Here is a 14,544-nt window from a genome sequence, read left to right as displayed (position 1 = left end):
ACAAGCATCAACAATCTACGTTTGAGCACATGGCACATTGTTTAGCAGGATTGAGACCTGTGCAAATGCACTTAAGCCACCTTAAACAGTCTGAAGTAAACGGGTCCATTTGTGGGTTTGCTCTTTGCAAACGGCTTCATTGAATTCACAGTGAAATCATTTCAGCCAGGGTGTTTTTAGCAGGAAACTATCTCGCATGTCAGTCATTTTGCATGGTCAGGTTTGCTGTCGTATCTGTGGAGGGAGGAGAGAAAAGGCGTGAAGCGGAGGAGATCAGACTTGTTATCATTGAGTGCAAACCACAGCGCTTTCAGCTTGAGCACCTTGAGTGTTACTATTTCAGATCCCTGAACAGCTCCAAATTGTTGAAGAAAATGTTCGTCCGATTGGTTTTATTCTGTTTATGCTGTTGCCGTCTGGTTGGTGAGTAACAAACATATGCGGTGTCTCTGAGATCTATACTGCTGCTAAAATTTGACTTTCCAGAGTTTGTAATTGTTTCCAAACTACTACAAATTGCAGTTAAAGCTTAACTTTGATACATTTAAGAACCTTAATCTGACTGTTTCTTCAGGTGTGTTTGGTGACACAGATGCAGTGAAGTCAGTGTCAGTGACGGAGGGAGATTCAGTCACTCTACGGGTTGATACTGAACTACAGGCAGATGATATGATCATGTGGAACTTTAAAACGAAAGGCCCTCTTATAGCGAAAATCCAACACGCGTCCATCTCAATAATGAGTGATGTTCTTGATGGGAGATTCAGAGGCAGACTGAAGGTGGACAATCGAACTAGATCTCTTGCCATCACAAACACCACAATCACAGACTCTGGAGTTTATCAAGTAACCATCAGCGGCAAAAAAATGACCAAACACAGATTCAGTGTCACGGTGTATGGTGAGTAGAGACTTACAGGTTGCCCTGATTTATGCATGTTATGGTCAGTTGCTGGAACGCTACATTTCTCTTGATTCTTGTGTTTTCCAGCTCGTCTGCCCGTTCCTGTCATTATCATTGAATCCCCACAAAATTCATCATCATCACAATCATCGGTGTCCAAATGTGAGCTTCTGTGTTCAGTGGGGAACGTGAGTCATGTGACTCTCTCCTGGTACAAAGGAAGCAGTTTATTGTCCAGCATCAGTGTGTCTGATCTCAACAGAACCCTCTCTTTACGTCTGGAGTGTCTGGATGATTCGTACAGCTGTGTGCTGAGCAATCCCATCAGCAACCAGACTCAATATGTGAAAAACACTGAGCTCTGTCAGCCATGTTCAGGTATGTTAGTTATGTTATTGACATAAGCATGGTGCATGATTTGTTTTGTATGTATGTTGTTGGTCTTCCTCGAGTGTATCATGTATCATTTCACGTTGTTCTTTTATTTCCTCAGATTGTGCTTTCTGTTGTAATGCGTCTGAAGTTGTCGCCCGATTGGTCGCCTCTGTTCTGGTGGGCGTGGCTATTGTTTTTGTTTTGGTTTATGACATCATCACATCCAGGAAAGCTGAATAAGACAGACATCGTCACTTTCACTGATGAATTGTGCTTGACATGTGCTTCTACTGTATGCTGTATAGAAAACATTACAAACCAAAGCAAATATGAAAGAATTTCTGGTAAAACTTTAGTTTAGAGTGCAATTTTCACTATTAACTAAACATGAAGAGTGTATAATACAGTTTTTGGTCAGGGATGTTAACAGTTTAGGGTTTTCTTAATTAATTTCAATTTGTTTTTTGTTTCTTTATGTGGCATTTGATGCTAACCTGTTCGGCTAATAAAAGGGTTAGTTCACAAAAAAATTAAAATTAGCCCATGATTCACTCACCCTCAAGTCATCCTAGGTGTATATATCTTCTTTCAGACGAATACAATCAGAGTTATTTTAAAAAATGTCCTGGCTCTTCCAAGCTTCATAATGGCAGTAAATGGCTATTTCTGGGTTGAAGTCCATAAAAGTGCATCTATCCATCATATAACTGCTCCACACAGGGGGTTAATATAGGCCTTCTGAAGTGAAGCAAAGTCGTCTTTTACTCACCCTGCTCCTATTTTCCTCAAAAGGAGAAATTTTGACAAACGTACTGCACGCGCTCCTTCATATAATGTGTAATGTACTGCTTCGAGAGCCATAGGTAGAGGATCCAAACGCAGCTTTATTGAAAGGGTAATCCACAATCGTAGTCAAGAGTTCAGGCAAGGTCAAAACACAGGCAGGCAGTCCAAACAAACACACACAACAAGGCAGGGAACACGGGCGAAAGAGTAATCCAAGAACAGGCAGGTAATCCAAAAAACGGCAGACAAGAAACCAGGGAGAACAGAATTGAATTGCTCAGAATTGCAGTTGTTACACTAAACAAGACTTCGCAGTGAATGACAGAGTTAACATGGTTTATTTAGGATGGCTAATGGGCTGAAAATAATCATGGCTGATGAGTCCTGGCAAAGGATTATGGGAAATGTAGTCTGAGATGCTATGGCAATAGGGGTGGAGGGCCCTCTGGTGGTGATCACGGGCACTCTCACTGGTGATCTTAACATAATGGGACTGAATGGCGACCAGGTTAAAGCTTTATAAAAAAGGATACAAACGTATCACACAATGATACAGTGAGATATAGGCATACTTTAAGGTTTTGCGAGAAACAAACCGTTTTATTCAGTCAAAATACTGAGCTCGGCCGTTACTCTGTGCGCGTTCCTGTGTGTGCGTGCGAGCCGTCAGCAAACGCACTGTTGTCATGACATCAGGCTCAACAGAAACAAATGCGACTCTCGTCTCTTCTATAAGGTAAATAATAAGAAAGAATACAATAATACTAATAATGAGGTAAACCTCCTGAAGTGAATGTTGTGTACCGGTTGCCCTAACAACATTGGCTGCTGACGGCTCGCGCACTCACAGGAATGCACACAATGGGTAACGAGTAACGGCCGAGCTCAGTATTTTGTATCCTTTTTGTAAAATTGTATCCTGGCCTGGTCGCCATTCACTGCTATTATATGGAGGAGCATTGGAACAACAGCAGGGTGAGTAAAAGATTACTTCATTTTCATTCCAGGGTGAGCTATCCCTTAAGAAAATGATTTACATGAAGTAGGCCTTAAGTTGAATATGATTAACAATTAAAAAACAGGTTAATTTTATAAATATACTATTATAATTATATAATTTGAAGAAGAACTGAAGTTTCAGCCACTTCCAAAAGCATTTTGGTCTAGAAATAAAAAAAAAATCTTATTATTTTATGAGATTTTTTTTATTTTATTTCTATTATACTGAAACTCTATAGTGTCGACAACAGCGCCATCTGTTGGCATGTAACATTTAAAAGAATCATAAAACCATATCAACTGGACGTCTGATGTCATATCGCCCCCTCACTGAACACCAAACCACAAAACAAAAAGTACATATGACTGAGCCCTTTTTCTCGGAATGGAGTTTTGTGGTTTTGACCATAGACTGTAAAAAAGGTTTTGACACGCGAAAGGACACGCGCAAGTGCTTGAACCGAAAGCAAGGCGGCAGACTCCGCTTTTTAAAAAAGTCACGTGACTTTTGAAAAAAAAACAAACAAAAAAAACACGAGCCTTCCCGTTGTATACTGCGCTGCTGGACCCATGCTTGAGCCTCAGTGTCATCAGACTCGACTTGGCATCAGTATGAAGAGCCTTGTATTAATCTTTCTTTTCTCGTTACTCATGTACGGTAAGTGTTTTGTTATTGTTTGTTTTTTTACATACGCTTTAACGTATATCTATAGGGTACAACGGAGCTAAATGCACAGCACAGCACATCCTATGAAAAATGTGCTTTTCACTTCTCCCATATGTAGGCTATGATTTCAGAAAAATATTTTTTTAATAAACATTGATGGAGCAACCGATTTTGTGTGAAAATAATCATGAAATATATGTTCTAAAAGCATTGAAAGAGGGGGGAGGGGGCCACTAAGCCCATTTTGGCCACTATGAATCAACGTCCATCCCACCATAACAGTAATATACAGTATGGTGACATGGTACAACATTTATGTTTTGCTCATGTGACAATGTAACGGGAAAACAAGTTTCTGCATATTGAAATGTGCAGTAAGTGCTCATTTATTTCACCCCCATTTCATTTAAAAAATCTATTTTGCACTAGGTACACAAAATACTCCCTCTCAGCGTCTTTTGGACAAAAATGTCCCCATTGGAACCCATATAATTTTTTTATCTCATTGCCATTTAACTATAAAAGGATGCAATCTTTGTTAATAGGCTTTTCTGTTGGCAGAAAATAGGCTAAAACAAACTTGCCCTCAAATAGAATAGATAGACAAAACAGCATATTAATAGCCTAATAGAGATTGAACAGGCTACTCCAAACTGCGATTATTCTGGTTAAAATGTTGTTGTTTTTTGTTTTTTTGTTTTTACAAATGAAAAATGTATGCATATAACATTTTATATATTAATGTTTATATATTAATGAGAGTAATAATAATAATTATATTCGATAAATACAAATATTTAACAAAACTTGAAATATTACTTTTACAATAACATTAAATATAAAAAATAGAGTATTTAAGAATAAATAAACAATATAATAATATTAACATTTATATTTTACAGAAAACTGCTGGGTTACCTGTTAATATGCAGACAGCATATGACTAAATATCATTAGAAAGGTCTAAGGATTTAAAGGTGAACTATGTAGGATTTTTGCAGTAAAATATCCAGAAACCACTAGGCCAGTGTTATATATTTTGTTCAGTTGAGTACTTAGAATATCCCAAATGTTTCCAACTATTTGTAAATCGTGAGAAATTGCTATTTTAACCAAGGAACCGGGACGTGTGAGCTATGAGTGTGAGGGAGTCGCCTGTCGATTGTGTCATATCTGCGTCACCCTCGGTTTCCAGTTTTATCTGTGCTTTTTATCTGTGATATCAATTTCTTAAAGTAATGTATTTAATATGCAATATGAGCCTCTTATGCATCCACTGCGGGGGAAAAACTGTACATTGGAGAAAAACATGGATTGTCATATAGATTTATTTAGAGATAAGTATTATTTTTCTTATTTGTTACCCAAACGTTTAATTCATACTGGAAGCCAGAGGGCGCCCTTGAGCAGAAACTCCACATTTGCCTCAGAGAAGTAATCCTAAAGCTAGCGATGTAGGCTAAACAGAAGATAGAACGCTTTGACTGATGAAATGAACAATACAATAAACACGACTGCATCAAGATATGGTGTATTTGAGTTCTTCAAGCCTTCACTATTTTCATAATAATAAGGTATGCAGTGGTGATTGAGTGCAGACTTTATTACTGTATAGAATAATATAAAACAATGCTTGTCTGCCTCATTCTGTCCAACAAAATACAACGTTATTAAAACGTAGACGTATTTTGCGGGCAGGTAATTGCCTTTATCATGGGATTTGTGGTTTTATCACCGCATATGTGTACCAACACCAACACCAATATCCCCCAGAAAGAACTACAACACACCGAACGAACGCTCTAAGGGCGGCATAGCAAACACTCTAGAGCTCCGCTTTGTAGTTTACCATTTTGCTACTGTGTAACGTTAATAACTTTAATAAAGTTAATAAGGTTTTAGACTGAATTAAATTTAAGACCTCGGATGAAAATCTGGCCGTTTTTAAGACATTTTAAAGCCTTAAATTAATTTTTTTTTTTTTTTGACATTTTAAGACCCCGCAGGAACCCTGTAATTTCAACTACTTGACTGAGACTAATTTACCTCATACAAAGTCGAGTCATATTCCATTTCAAAGCTGGTGCGCACCGGTAACGTATTTGTATGTTCCTAGTGTAATGTTAACTTCTCTCTGCCAATCAGATGCTCCAAGTCCGACTATAGGTGAAAAGTGAAGAATATGAATCTGGTGGGCAAATGGTGGTTATTCAAATACTGTATAGCATGAAATGGGACATATCACTCTGGCTTTGAATTGCTGGCAAAACCGAATATAATCTTTGTCGCACTCGCGCTTTCAAAATAAAAGTTCCAAATGTACAGTTTTTGTCCCTGCGGTATAGGCTAATTTTTGGGTGGGACACATGCAGCATTTTCAAATATTGAGGGTGACACGTCCCCCCCGGTTCCTACGCCAATGGTAATTGCCTATAGTAGGACTTTCTCCGTTTGTGTAAATCCACTTGAGTGGTTGTATTTATTTTTTCCCACATTAATTTCCCACATGTCTAGTACAATGATGTGGTTTTGATGAATTAATACAGTGTATACTTTTTTTTACCCCGAAAAAATGGAATTGAAATGTGCCAACATGCCCCATAGCTACATTGTAACATGACAGCTTAACATGTTACCTGATATAATCAAAAAATATAAAAAAACTAAAACTAGAATATTTTGTCAATAAAATACAATTAATAACTTTTTGAAATAAAATAATGGCATTTTTTAATCATTAAAAATATATATATAAAAAAATTAGTTTGACAACAAACACACCTCAAAACACAGTATTAAGCGTAGCTCAAATAATTATAATTATGAATAATTTCTGAACATTGACTCTCAGTCTTTATTCACCTTTTTCTCATGGTTTCTCAAAAGAATTCATAAAAGTATAGAATATAATTGCGTAGTTCTAATAGGGGCTCATTGTAACGCAGTGTGACAATATGCCTCGTCTGCTCAACTGGGATTTGACCCCGGCTCGTGTCTTCTGCTGGTTAGATCAGCATTAAAGAACTATCGCAACTGTTAAATAACAGATATAAGATTACAATCATATCAGATTTGTCTTATTTTAAATAAACACAAAAAATAGAGATGAAAAATAAACTTAGTGAAGTTCACAACATTAGATTAGATTAGATTAGATTCAACTTTATTGTCATTACACAAGTACAAGTACAAGGCAACGAAATGCAGTTTAGGTCTAACCAGAAGTGCAATAGCAGCAAGTGCAGGATATACAACGTTTGCATAAGTGCAGGACATGGATATGTACTGAGTATATATAAATATATCTATAAATAGAGAGATGGTTATTACTATAAACAGAATTTACAGGTGAATATGTACAGTGAATAATATACAGATGGTTAATATTATAAACAGAAATTACAGGTGGATATGTACTATGAATATAATATAATATACAGATGGCTATTACTATAAACAGAATTTTACAGATAGAGGTATACAATGATATGTTAGGCTAAAATGAGGAATATGGCAGTGGATTAAGGTAGTGCAATAAATTATGGACAGAAGCTATCCGAAAAAAAGTGTAAAAGTGCAGTGGAAGTGATTGCATATTACAGTTAGAAGTACGGTGCAAAATACAAATGTAAACAGTAGGTACTGTAAAAACAGTCGGCAGTGCAAATGAGCATAATCCAGTTACGGTGTGGTAGTGCAAAATGAATAAGTAAACAGTTGTTATTGTAATAAACAGTCGGTAGTGCAAATAACAAAGTGAAGGTGGATGTGAGGTAGGAGAGTTATCAGTATATGAGGGGAGTGGATCAACGGGGGTTTGAGTTCAGTAAAGAGACAGCTCTGGGGAAAAAACTGTTCTTTAGTCTGCTGGTCCTGGTCCGGTGGATCCTGAAACGCCTGCCGGAGGGCAGGAGAGAAAACAGTCTGTGGGCTGGGTGAGAGGAGTCCTTGAGGATGCTGCGAGCTCGATGCAGGCAGCGTTTCCTCTGGATGTGCTCGATGGCAGGCAGTGGAGTCCCTGTGATGCGCTGGGCAGTTTTCACCACCCGCTGCAGTGCCTTGCGCTCCGCAACAGAGCAGCTCCCATACCACACTGCCACACAGTTGGTCAGGATGCTTTCTATTGCGCAGCGATAGAAGTTCACCAGTATAGCCGAGGAGAGCTGATTCTTCCTCAGTGTCCTCAGGAAGAAGAGGCGCTGGTGAGCCTTCTTGACCAGGCTGGAGGTGTTGGTCGTCCACGTCATGTCCGCCGAGATGTGGATCCCCAGGAACTTGAAACTGGAGACACGTTCAACAGCCATTCCATTGATGTGGATGGTGTCGTGTGTGCCTCTTGACTCCTTCCTGAAGTCCACGATGAGCTCCTTCGTTTTGGTGGTGTTGAGGAGCAGGTTATTTTCGGTGCACCATGTGGCCAGGTGCTGGATCTCCTCCCTATAGGCAGTCTCATCGTTGTTGCTGATGAGACCAATCACCGTAGTGTCGTCCGCAAACTTCACGATAGAATTAGATCCATACACAGGCTTGCAGTCGGCGGTGAAGAGGGAGTAGAGAAACGGGCTTAGCACACAGCCCTGTGGTACATCAGTGTTAAGAGTGATGGATGTGGAGCAGGTGAATCCTGAACGAACATTCTGGGGTCTGTCAGTTAGGAAGTCCAAAATCCAGTTGCACATTGAGGTATTGATGCCCAGGTCTCCAAGTTTGGCTATTAACTTGGTTGGGATGACAGTGTTGAATGCTGAGCTGAAGTCAACAAACAGCATGCGTGCGTAAGTGTTCTTATTGTCCAGGTGAGTGAGCACAGAGTGCAGTGCCATGGAAACGGCATCCTCTGTGCTCCTATTGCTGCGGTAGGCAAACTGGTGTGAGTTCAATGTGGATGGTATAGAGTCTTTTAGGTGTTCCAGGACCATCCGCTCAAAGCACTTCATGACGATGGGTGTGAGTGCTACAGGGCGGTAGTCATTAGGGCACCTCGGGTTAGAGTGTTTTGGCACTGGCACAATGGACGTGCGTTTAAAGCATGAAGGCACAGCTGCTTGGGCAAGAGACAGGTTGAAAATGTCTGTAAAAACCTCAGTGAGCTGCTCCGCACATGCCCTGAGAACACGACCAGGGATGTTGTCTGGTCCAGCAGCCTTGTGTGCGCTGATCCGGCTCAGTGACTTGCAGACATCTGTGGAGGAGAGTGTGATTGGTGGGTGGTCAGCTGAGGGTTTGAGCTTGGTGGCAGTTTCTCTGTTGTCTCTTTCAAAGCGAGCATAAAAGTGATTTAGCTCGTTCAGGAAGTTGACATCAGTGGCTGCGGGGGTGGAGTGGGGGGGTTTGTAGTCACTGATGGCCTGGATGCCCTGCCACATGCGTCGAGGGTCAGAGTTGGAAAAGTGACCCTCTATCTTTAGCTTGTAGCAGTGCTTGGCCTTTTTGATGCCCCTCTTCAGGTTTGCTCTGGATGTACTGTAGGCTTGTGCATCTCCGGATCTGAAGGCAGTATTGCGTGACTTCAGCAGGAGTCGCACTTCCCTGTTCATCCATGGCTTCTGATTTGGGTATGTGGTGATCTGTTTCTGGGTTGTAACACTGTCAATGGTGGTATTTATATTATCCAATACAGAGGAGGTGTAGAAGTCAATGTCCGTGTGAGCGCCACTGGTGGCTTGAGAAGCAAACACACTCCAGTCTGTGTGTAGAAACCTTTCCTGGAGTGTGGAATCAACCCCCGCAGGCCACACCTTGATGGTCTTCACTGATGGCTTCACACGGTTGATGAGGGGTGCATATTTGGGGATGAGGAACAAAGACAGGTGATCTGACTGTCCCAGGTGGGGGAGGGGTGTCGCAACGTAAGCGCCAGCCATGTTTGTGTACACATGGTCTAAGGTTTTGTTTCCTCTGGTGTGGCAGGAAACATGCTGGTGAAACTTGGGTAGCACTGACTTTAAGTTTGAATGATTAAAGTCACCTGCAACAATAAAAGCAGCTTCCGGGTGATCAGTCTGTTGTTTACTGATGGCTGCATGAAGTTCTTTCATAGCAAGCTTGGCATCAGCATCCGGGGGAATATAGGCTGCAGTTATAATGGTGGAAGTGAACTCCCGCGGTAGATAAAACGGTCTACATTTAACCATGAGAAACTCGAGGTTAGCTGAACAATGACTCCCAACAATAGCAGAGTTTGTGCACCAGGCTTTGTTAATGTAAATGCACAATCCACCACCTCTGGTCTTACCGGAGCCATCTAATGTTCTATCCGCCCGGAGCGTGTGGCATCCCGCTAGCTCAATAGCGGTGTCCGGTATTCCGCCGTTTAGCCAGGTTTCCGTGAAGATTAGGACGTTACAGTTCAAAAGTTTCTTGCTGTGTGTGATGCTGAGTCGAATCTCCTCCATTTTGTTCACTAGCGACCGTACATTGGCAAGGAAAATACTGGGTAAAGAGAGCCGATGTGGGGTTAGCCTTAGCTTTAGCCTTAGCTTAGCTCTCAGACCACCGCGTATTCCCCGCCTTTGTTTACGATCTCGGCGCCGCCTGCGAGCACTTCCGCCCGGCCGGGTAGAGTGCATAGCCTCGGGTGTCCTAGCGATCTCAGGAAGGAGTCGAAGATTGTCCATAAAACTGTCGGAAATTCGCAAACCAATATCCAAAATCTCACCACGGGTGTACGATGTTAAGGCACAACTATTCTGAACGAACAGACCCGAGATGAGCAGGAAAAATACCGCAAAATTGCAGAATCTGGAGAGACCCAGAGCCTCGCGAACTACTCGCGCCGCCATCTTGGATTCTTGGATTCATTCAACATAATTTCGGGAGGAGTGAACCCATCTAATCTTTCAATTAGCAACGTACACAAACGCAAATTCGGGAGGCGTGAACCCATCTAATCTTTCAATCAACTGCTAAGCATAAAAGCAGCCTCCTACCTCCTTCAGGCATCAGTCTTTTTGCATCCCTCCACCTCCCCAACTCCACCTACTTATATTCATGTTTACCTTTCTCTTCTTCTTCCTCGAGCCCCTCCACCGCAGACAGCAAGCCAAATACGCTTAAAGGTCCCATGGCATGGCATCTTTCTATTATTTTATAATGTTTCCTGAGGTGTACTTATATTGTTAGTATGACTTTTACATCAAAAAATGTCATAATTTAGAAATAAAAGGCATTTTTTCTATACTGCTGTTTGCCCTGTGGCTGAATGCCCTGCTTCAAGAGGCGTGTCTGCTGTGAGACTTCAGTAAAAACGCCCACTGTTGTGATTGGCTGACATCTTTGCATTTTAAATGAGCGGAGGGGGCGTGGTTTAACGAGGTCTACGAGGCACGAGCAGGCACGAGCTGCTGCCAGAGAGACGGATGGACCTGAGTTCACTTCACATCAGTTCTCAGCATGTCTGAACTGTTGTAGTTACAGCATATACTTCAGGTTATTAGTCTATTTCTAGTCGGAGGGACTGTCACTCATGTCAGAAAGTTAGTAACTTTAGTAAATTATGGATCAGCGCTGACTGGAGACGCGAACCGTTTAGAACGATTCAGTCCAATTTGGTGAACTGATTCGGTTCACTAAAAAGAACTGGTTCAAAAGAAAGATCGTTCGCGAACCGGACATCACTAATGTACCAGAGACTGAGCTCAGCGATTGCTAACAAAGTTATTTATAGTAACTACTGAGTTATGAGAGCGCTGTCAGTCAGCGCGAGTTTATTGTGTTTGTATCTGAGAGTTCTGAATAAACACGAGTCCCAGTCACACCGAGTCCGCCTTCATCATTATTACCAACTTTGTAACACATGCAAAGTACCATTACAGCTGTCGAGATGAACGAGTTAAAAGTAAGTGTTGATAATAGCATTATTTTTAAAATAAAATAAAAGCGTCAGTGACGCGCGTTGAGTACACAGCGCAAACAAAGACACAACAGCAGTAATCGAATGTAATCCAGTTTATTGTGGGGCTAGGCTGGCTAGCCCGGATATGCTCACGCTTACCCCCCTTCTGCTTAATCTCACGCCGCGTTTGGTGCCTCCGCTGTGGGCCAGATGCAGTACTGGGGGTCGGGGATGTTGAAGGCCGAGCTTCGGCGTGTGTGAGGTTTATCTCTAAAGATGTTGAGCAGAAACTCATGACTGTATGCACATTGTAGAACAGATAGACGCGACAAGGACGTACAAAAACACTGACTCACAAGATAGAAAACACGAAAACACCGCTCTGTCTGGAGAGAGAGAAGCCGCAGTGTGTGCATGAATAATAAATAATTAGCTACACATCAGAAATCACTGATCACAGATCAGAAGGAACTGAAAAAAGACTTCTGTTTTCATTTGTACATCCAAACACTGAGAAACTGCCAGCATTCACTCGTTCACACGCAATGATCTCTGGAGCGTTTGCATGGGCGTGCCAGATTCTCTGGGTGGAGGAAAGGGAGGTAACTGTTCCTGCTTGGACGTCAAACCAGGAGACTTCAGGATTGGCTCGTCTGGCCTGTCATGTTCTCAAAGGCAGAGAAAGACAGCCAGAACTCGGTTTTACACCAAGCAACATTTCTATCCATTTGGGGACAATATTCAGGCTAGGGGAACTCATATTAATGTTGAAAAACCTCATAAAATGAAAATTTCATGCCATGGGACCTTTAAACCTTATCAGCTAAAGAGTATATGGATAAACGAACTTGTGAAAAGGGCATATTGCAGGTTAGAGACTCCAGTGAGTCAATGTATAGAAAAATTATGTAGGAACTAGATTTTCTATAAAATATACTTATAAATACGCTATTAAGGCTTTTGGATTTTTACTTGAAATTTTACTTCCGCATCTAAAAATGCCAAAACCGGACGTGACATAACGTGAGGGAGTGCGGTGAATTTCAGCGATAGGAAAACAATGGATCGCAATGACAGTTCGCACGCTGAAGACATTATAAATGTTTATTAATACTCATATGGCAGACCACAGCCATACAATTATGACACACAATTAGGGACAGACCAGGATTAGACAGAACAACGATTAGAGGAGACAAATTGAGTTGTTGTGTGAGGAGAAACAGTGGAGAACAGCGGCAGGTGTCCAGAGACCAGTGTTAGATACGCTAGCTAACGATATGAACACTGTGCTCAGATTACAATACTGTACTGATTATTATCATGTATCAGGCAATAGCAAAGCTGGCAACCTTATTGTCATCTAGTATTGATACTTACCAATAACAGAAACGAATAGGCTTTGACCATCAGGAAAAGTCACACTTGTTAATATCTGTCCAGACTAAATGGTATGTGATATAACGTTAGCGGTTTCTCATCACGACTGATTTGGTAATTAGCAAATGTTTAAAAAAACGTGTGGATGTTTATTCATTTAATATCATCCTGTAGGCAAGGTACACACTGGGCGCGTGACACGCGCGGCTCGAGCCGCGCCGAAAGCACATGCTAGAAATAGAACCGACGCGACACGCAAGTGTGTTGGAAGCGTTTCCAGGTAAAATAGAATAGGAAAAGCTGTTCGTCATTTTGGCACGAATACATATTAATAAATTACTGATGTATTTTGATGTTTGAAAGTCTCTAGGTTTTGACATAAATGCAGATATAATTGTAATTTGGAAAAAAAATTCTCTATTTTCAAATATTGCACCTGTCAATACAGAACGAAATATTCTGTAGCCTATTTTGCCATCAATACTGCCGACATTGGGTGCGTCTTAATCAGCTCCCTAGTTCAGTAGTCAGGGCACTGATCAGGGAGTCAGCCCATTGACTTATGTCCTGATCAGTGCCCTGACTACTGAACCAGGAGCTGATTGAGACGCACCCCAGGTCTTTGCTGTATCAGTAGGCTATATATTTATGTTTAACATGAAGTACAGCCCTCCCTGTACGTCACATAGCAGCAGCAGCGCTGTGTCAGACACGCTTCTGGTGTGTAAAGACAGAAAACGTCTCGGTTACGTATGTAACTGTTAGTGGTGCAACGGATCACAAAACTCACGGTTCGGATCACACTACGGATCATGAGTCACGGATCGGATCATTTTTCGGATCAGAATAAAAGGGGGAGGAGACTATTTTTATTTGCTTTTCATTTATTACATGAAAACTTTTGAGGCCCTATTTTAACGATCTGAAATGCAAGTGTCAAAGCGCGAAGCGCAAGTAACTTTGTGGGCGGGTCTCGGCGCTGTTGCTATTTTCCCGGCGGGATAAATGGCTCTTGCGCCCGGCGCAAATCTAAAATGGGTTGGTCTGAAGTAGCTTCATTATTCATAGGTGTGGTTTGGGCGTAACGTGAATAAACCAATCCGAGCGTCATCCAACATTCCCTTTAAAAGCAGGTGCGCAAGTTCCATTATGGATTGCTATTATTATGGCTTATTTACCAGGCGCACGCCAGGAGCGGTTCACAGCCGAGGAGACTGATGTGCTTGTAAGAGCAGTGAAAGACAGAGAAGTGAAGTTGTAATGTTGTACATTATGGTAAAGGTGATTTCACAGTCTTTTTTTTTTCAGTCTTTCAGTTTTTTCAGTTTTTCAGTCGATTTTTTTTCCTGGTTCTTGACGGACAAACCAATTTGTCAGATGTCCTTATATACATATATGTCTTGCCACTATTGGACAAACAGGTCTTATCCTTAATTATTACAATTAGCCTGAATCATTTGTAAGCTAGATTTATGCCTATTTTTTCACATCTTCGTGGCACACCACAACGATTTCCGTCATCTCATGTGTTAATATTTTTTTAGTGTAACAATTTATGATTTGCAAAAATAACTGTTGCATCTGTGTAGGTTACATGAG

At 41.2% G+C, this 14,544-nt stretch overlaps 2 protein-coding genes across 2 annotated transcripts in view; both read left to right on the top strand.

The window, feature by feature from the left end:
• Positions 1 to 212: 212 nt before the first annotated feature.
• On the top strand, positions 213 to 1,844 carry LOC307120826 (CD48 antigen-like; the record flags this gene model as incomplete). The annotated part of the gene is made up of 4 exons (XM_079808001.1): positions 213 to 423; positions 575 to 901; positions 992 to 1,282; positions 1,398 to 1,844. The coding sequence occupies 4 exons, from the start codon at positions 213 to 215 to the stop codon at positions 1,517 to 1,519; spliced, it is 951 nt and encodes a 316-aa protein (XP_079664127.1). The 3' UTR covers positions 1,520 to 1,844.
• A 1,729-nt stretch (positions 1,845 to 3,573) lies between these two features.
• LOC307121185 (uncharacterized protein) overlaps positions 3,574 to 14,544 on the top strand; it is a 41,409-nt gene continuing 30,438 nt past the window's right edge. Inside the window, exon 1 of the mRNA XM_079808678.1 lies at positions 3,574 to 3,722. Coding sequence (XP_079664804.1) covers positions 3,635 to 3,722 — 88 coding nt within the window. The 5' untranslated portion in view covers positions 3,574 to 3,634. The remainder of the gene's footprint in view (positions 3,723 to 14,544) is intronic.

This window comes from Gobio gobio, assembly GCF_949357685.1.
Source record: "Gobio gobio genome assembly, chromosome: 24".
In the NCBI taxonomy this organism is placed as follows: domain Eukaryota; kingdom Metazoa; phylum Chordata; class Actinopteri; order Cypriniformes; family Gobionidae; genus Gobio; species Gobio gobio.
Note: the sequence above shows the minus strand (reverse complement) of the source record. Positions and strands in the feature narration are given on the sequence as shown.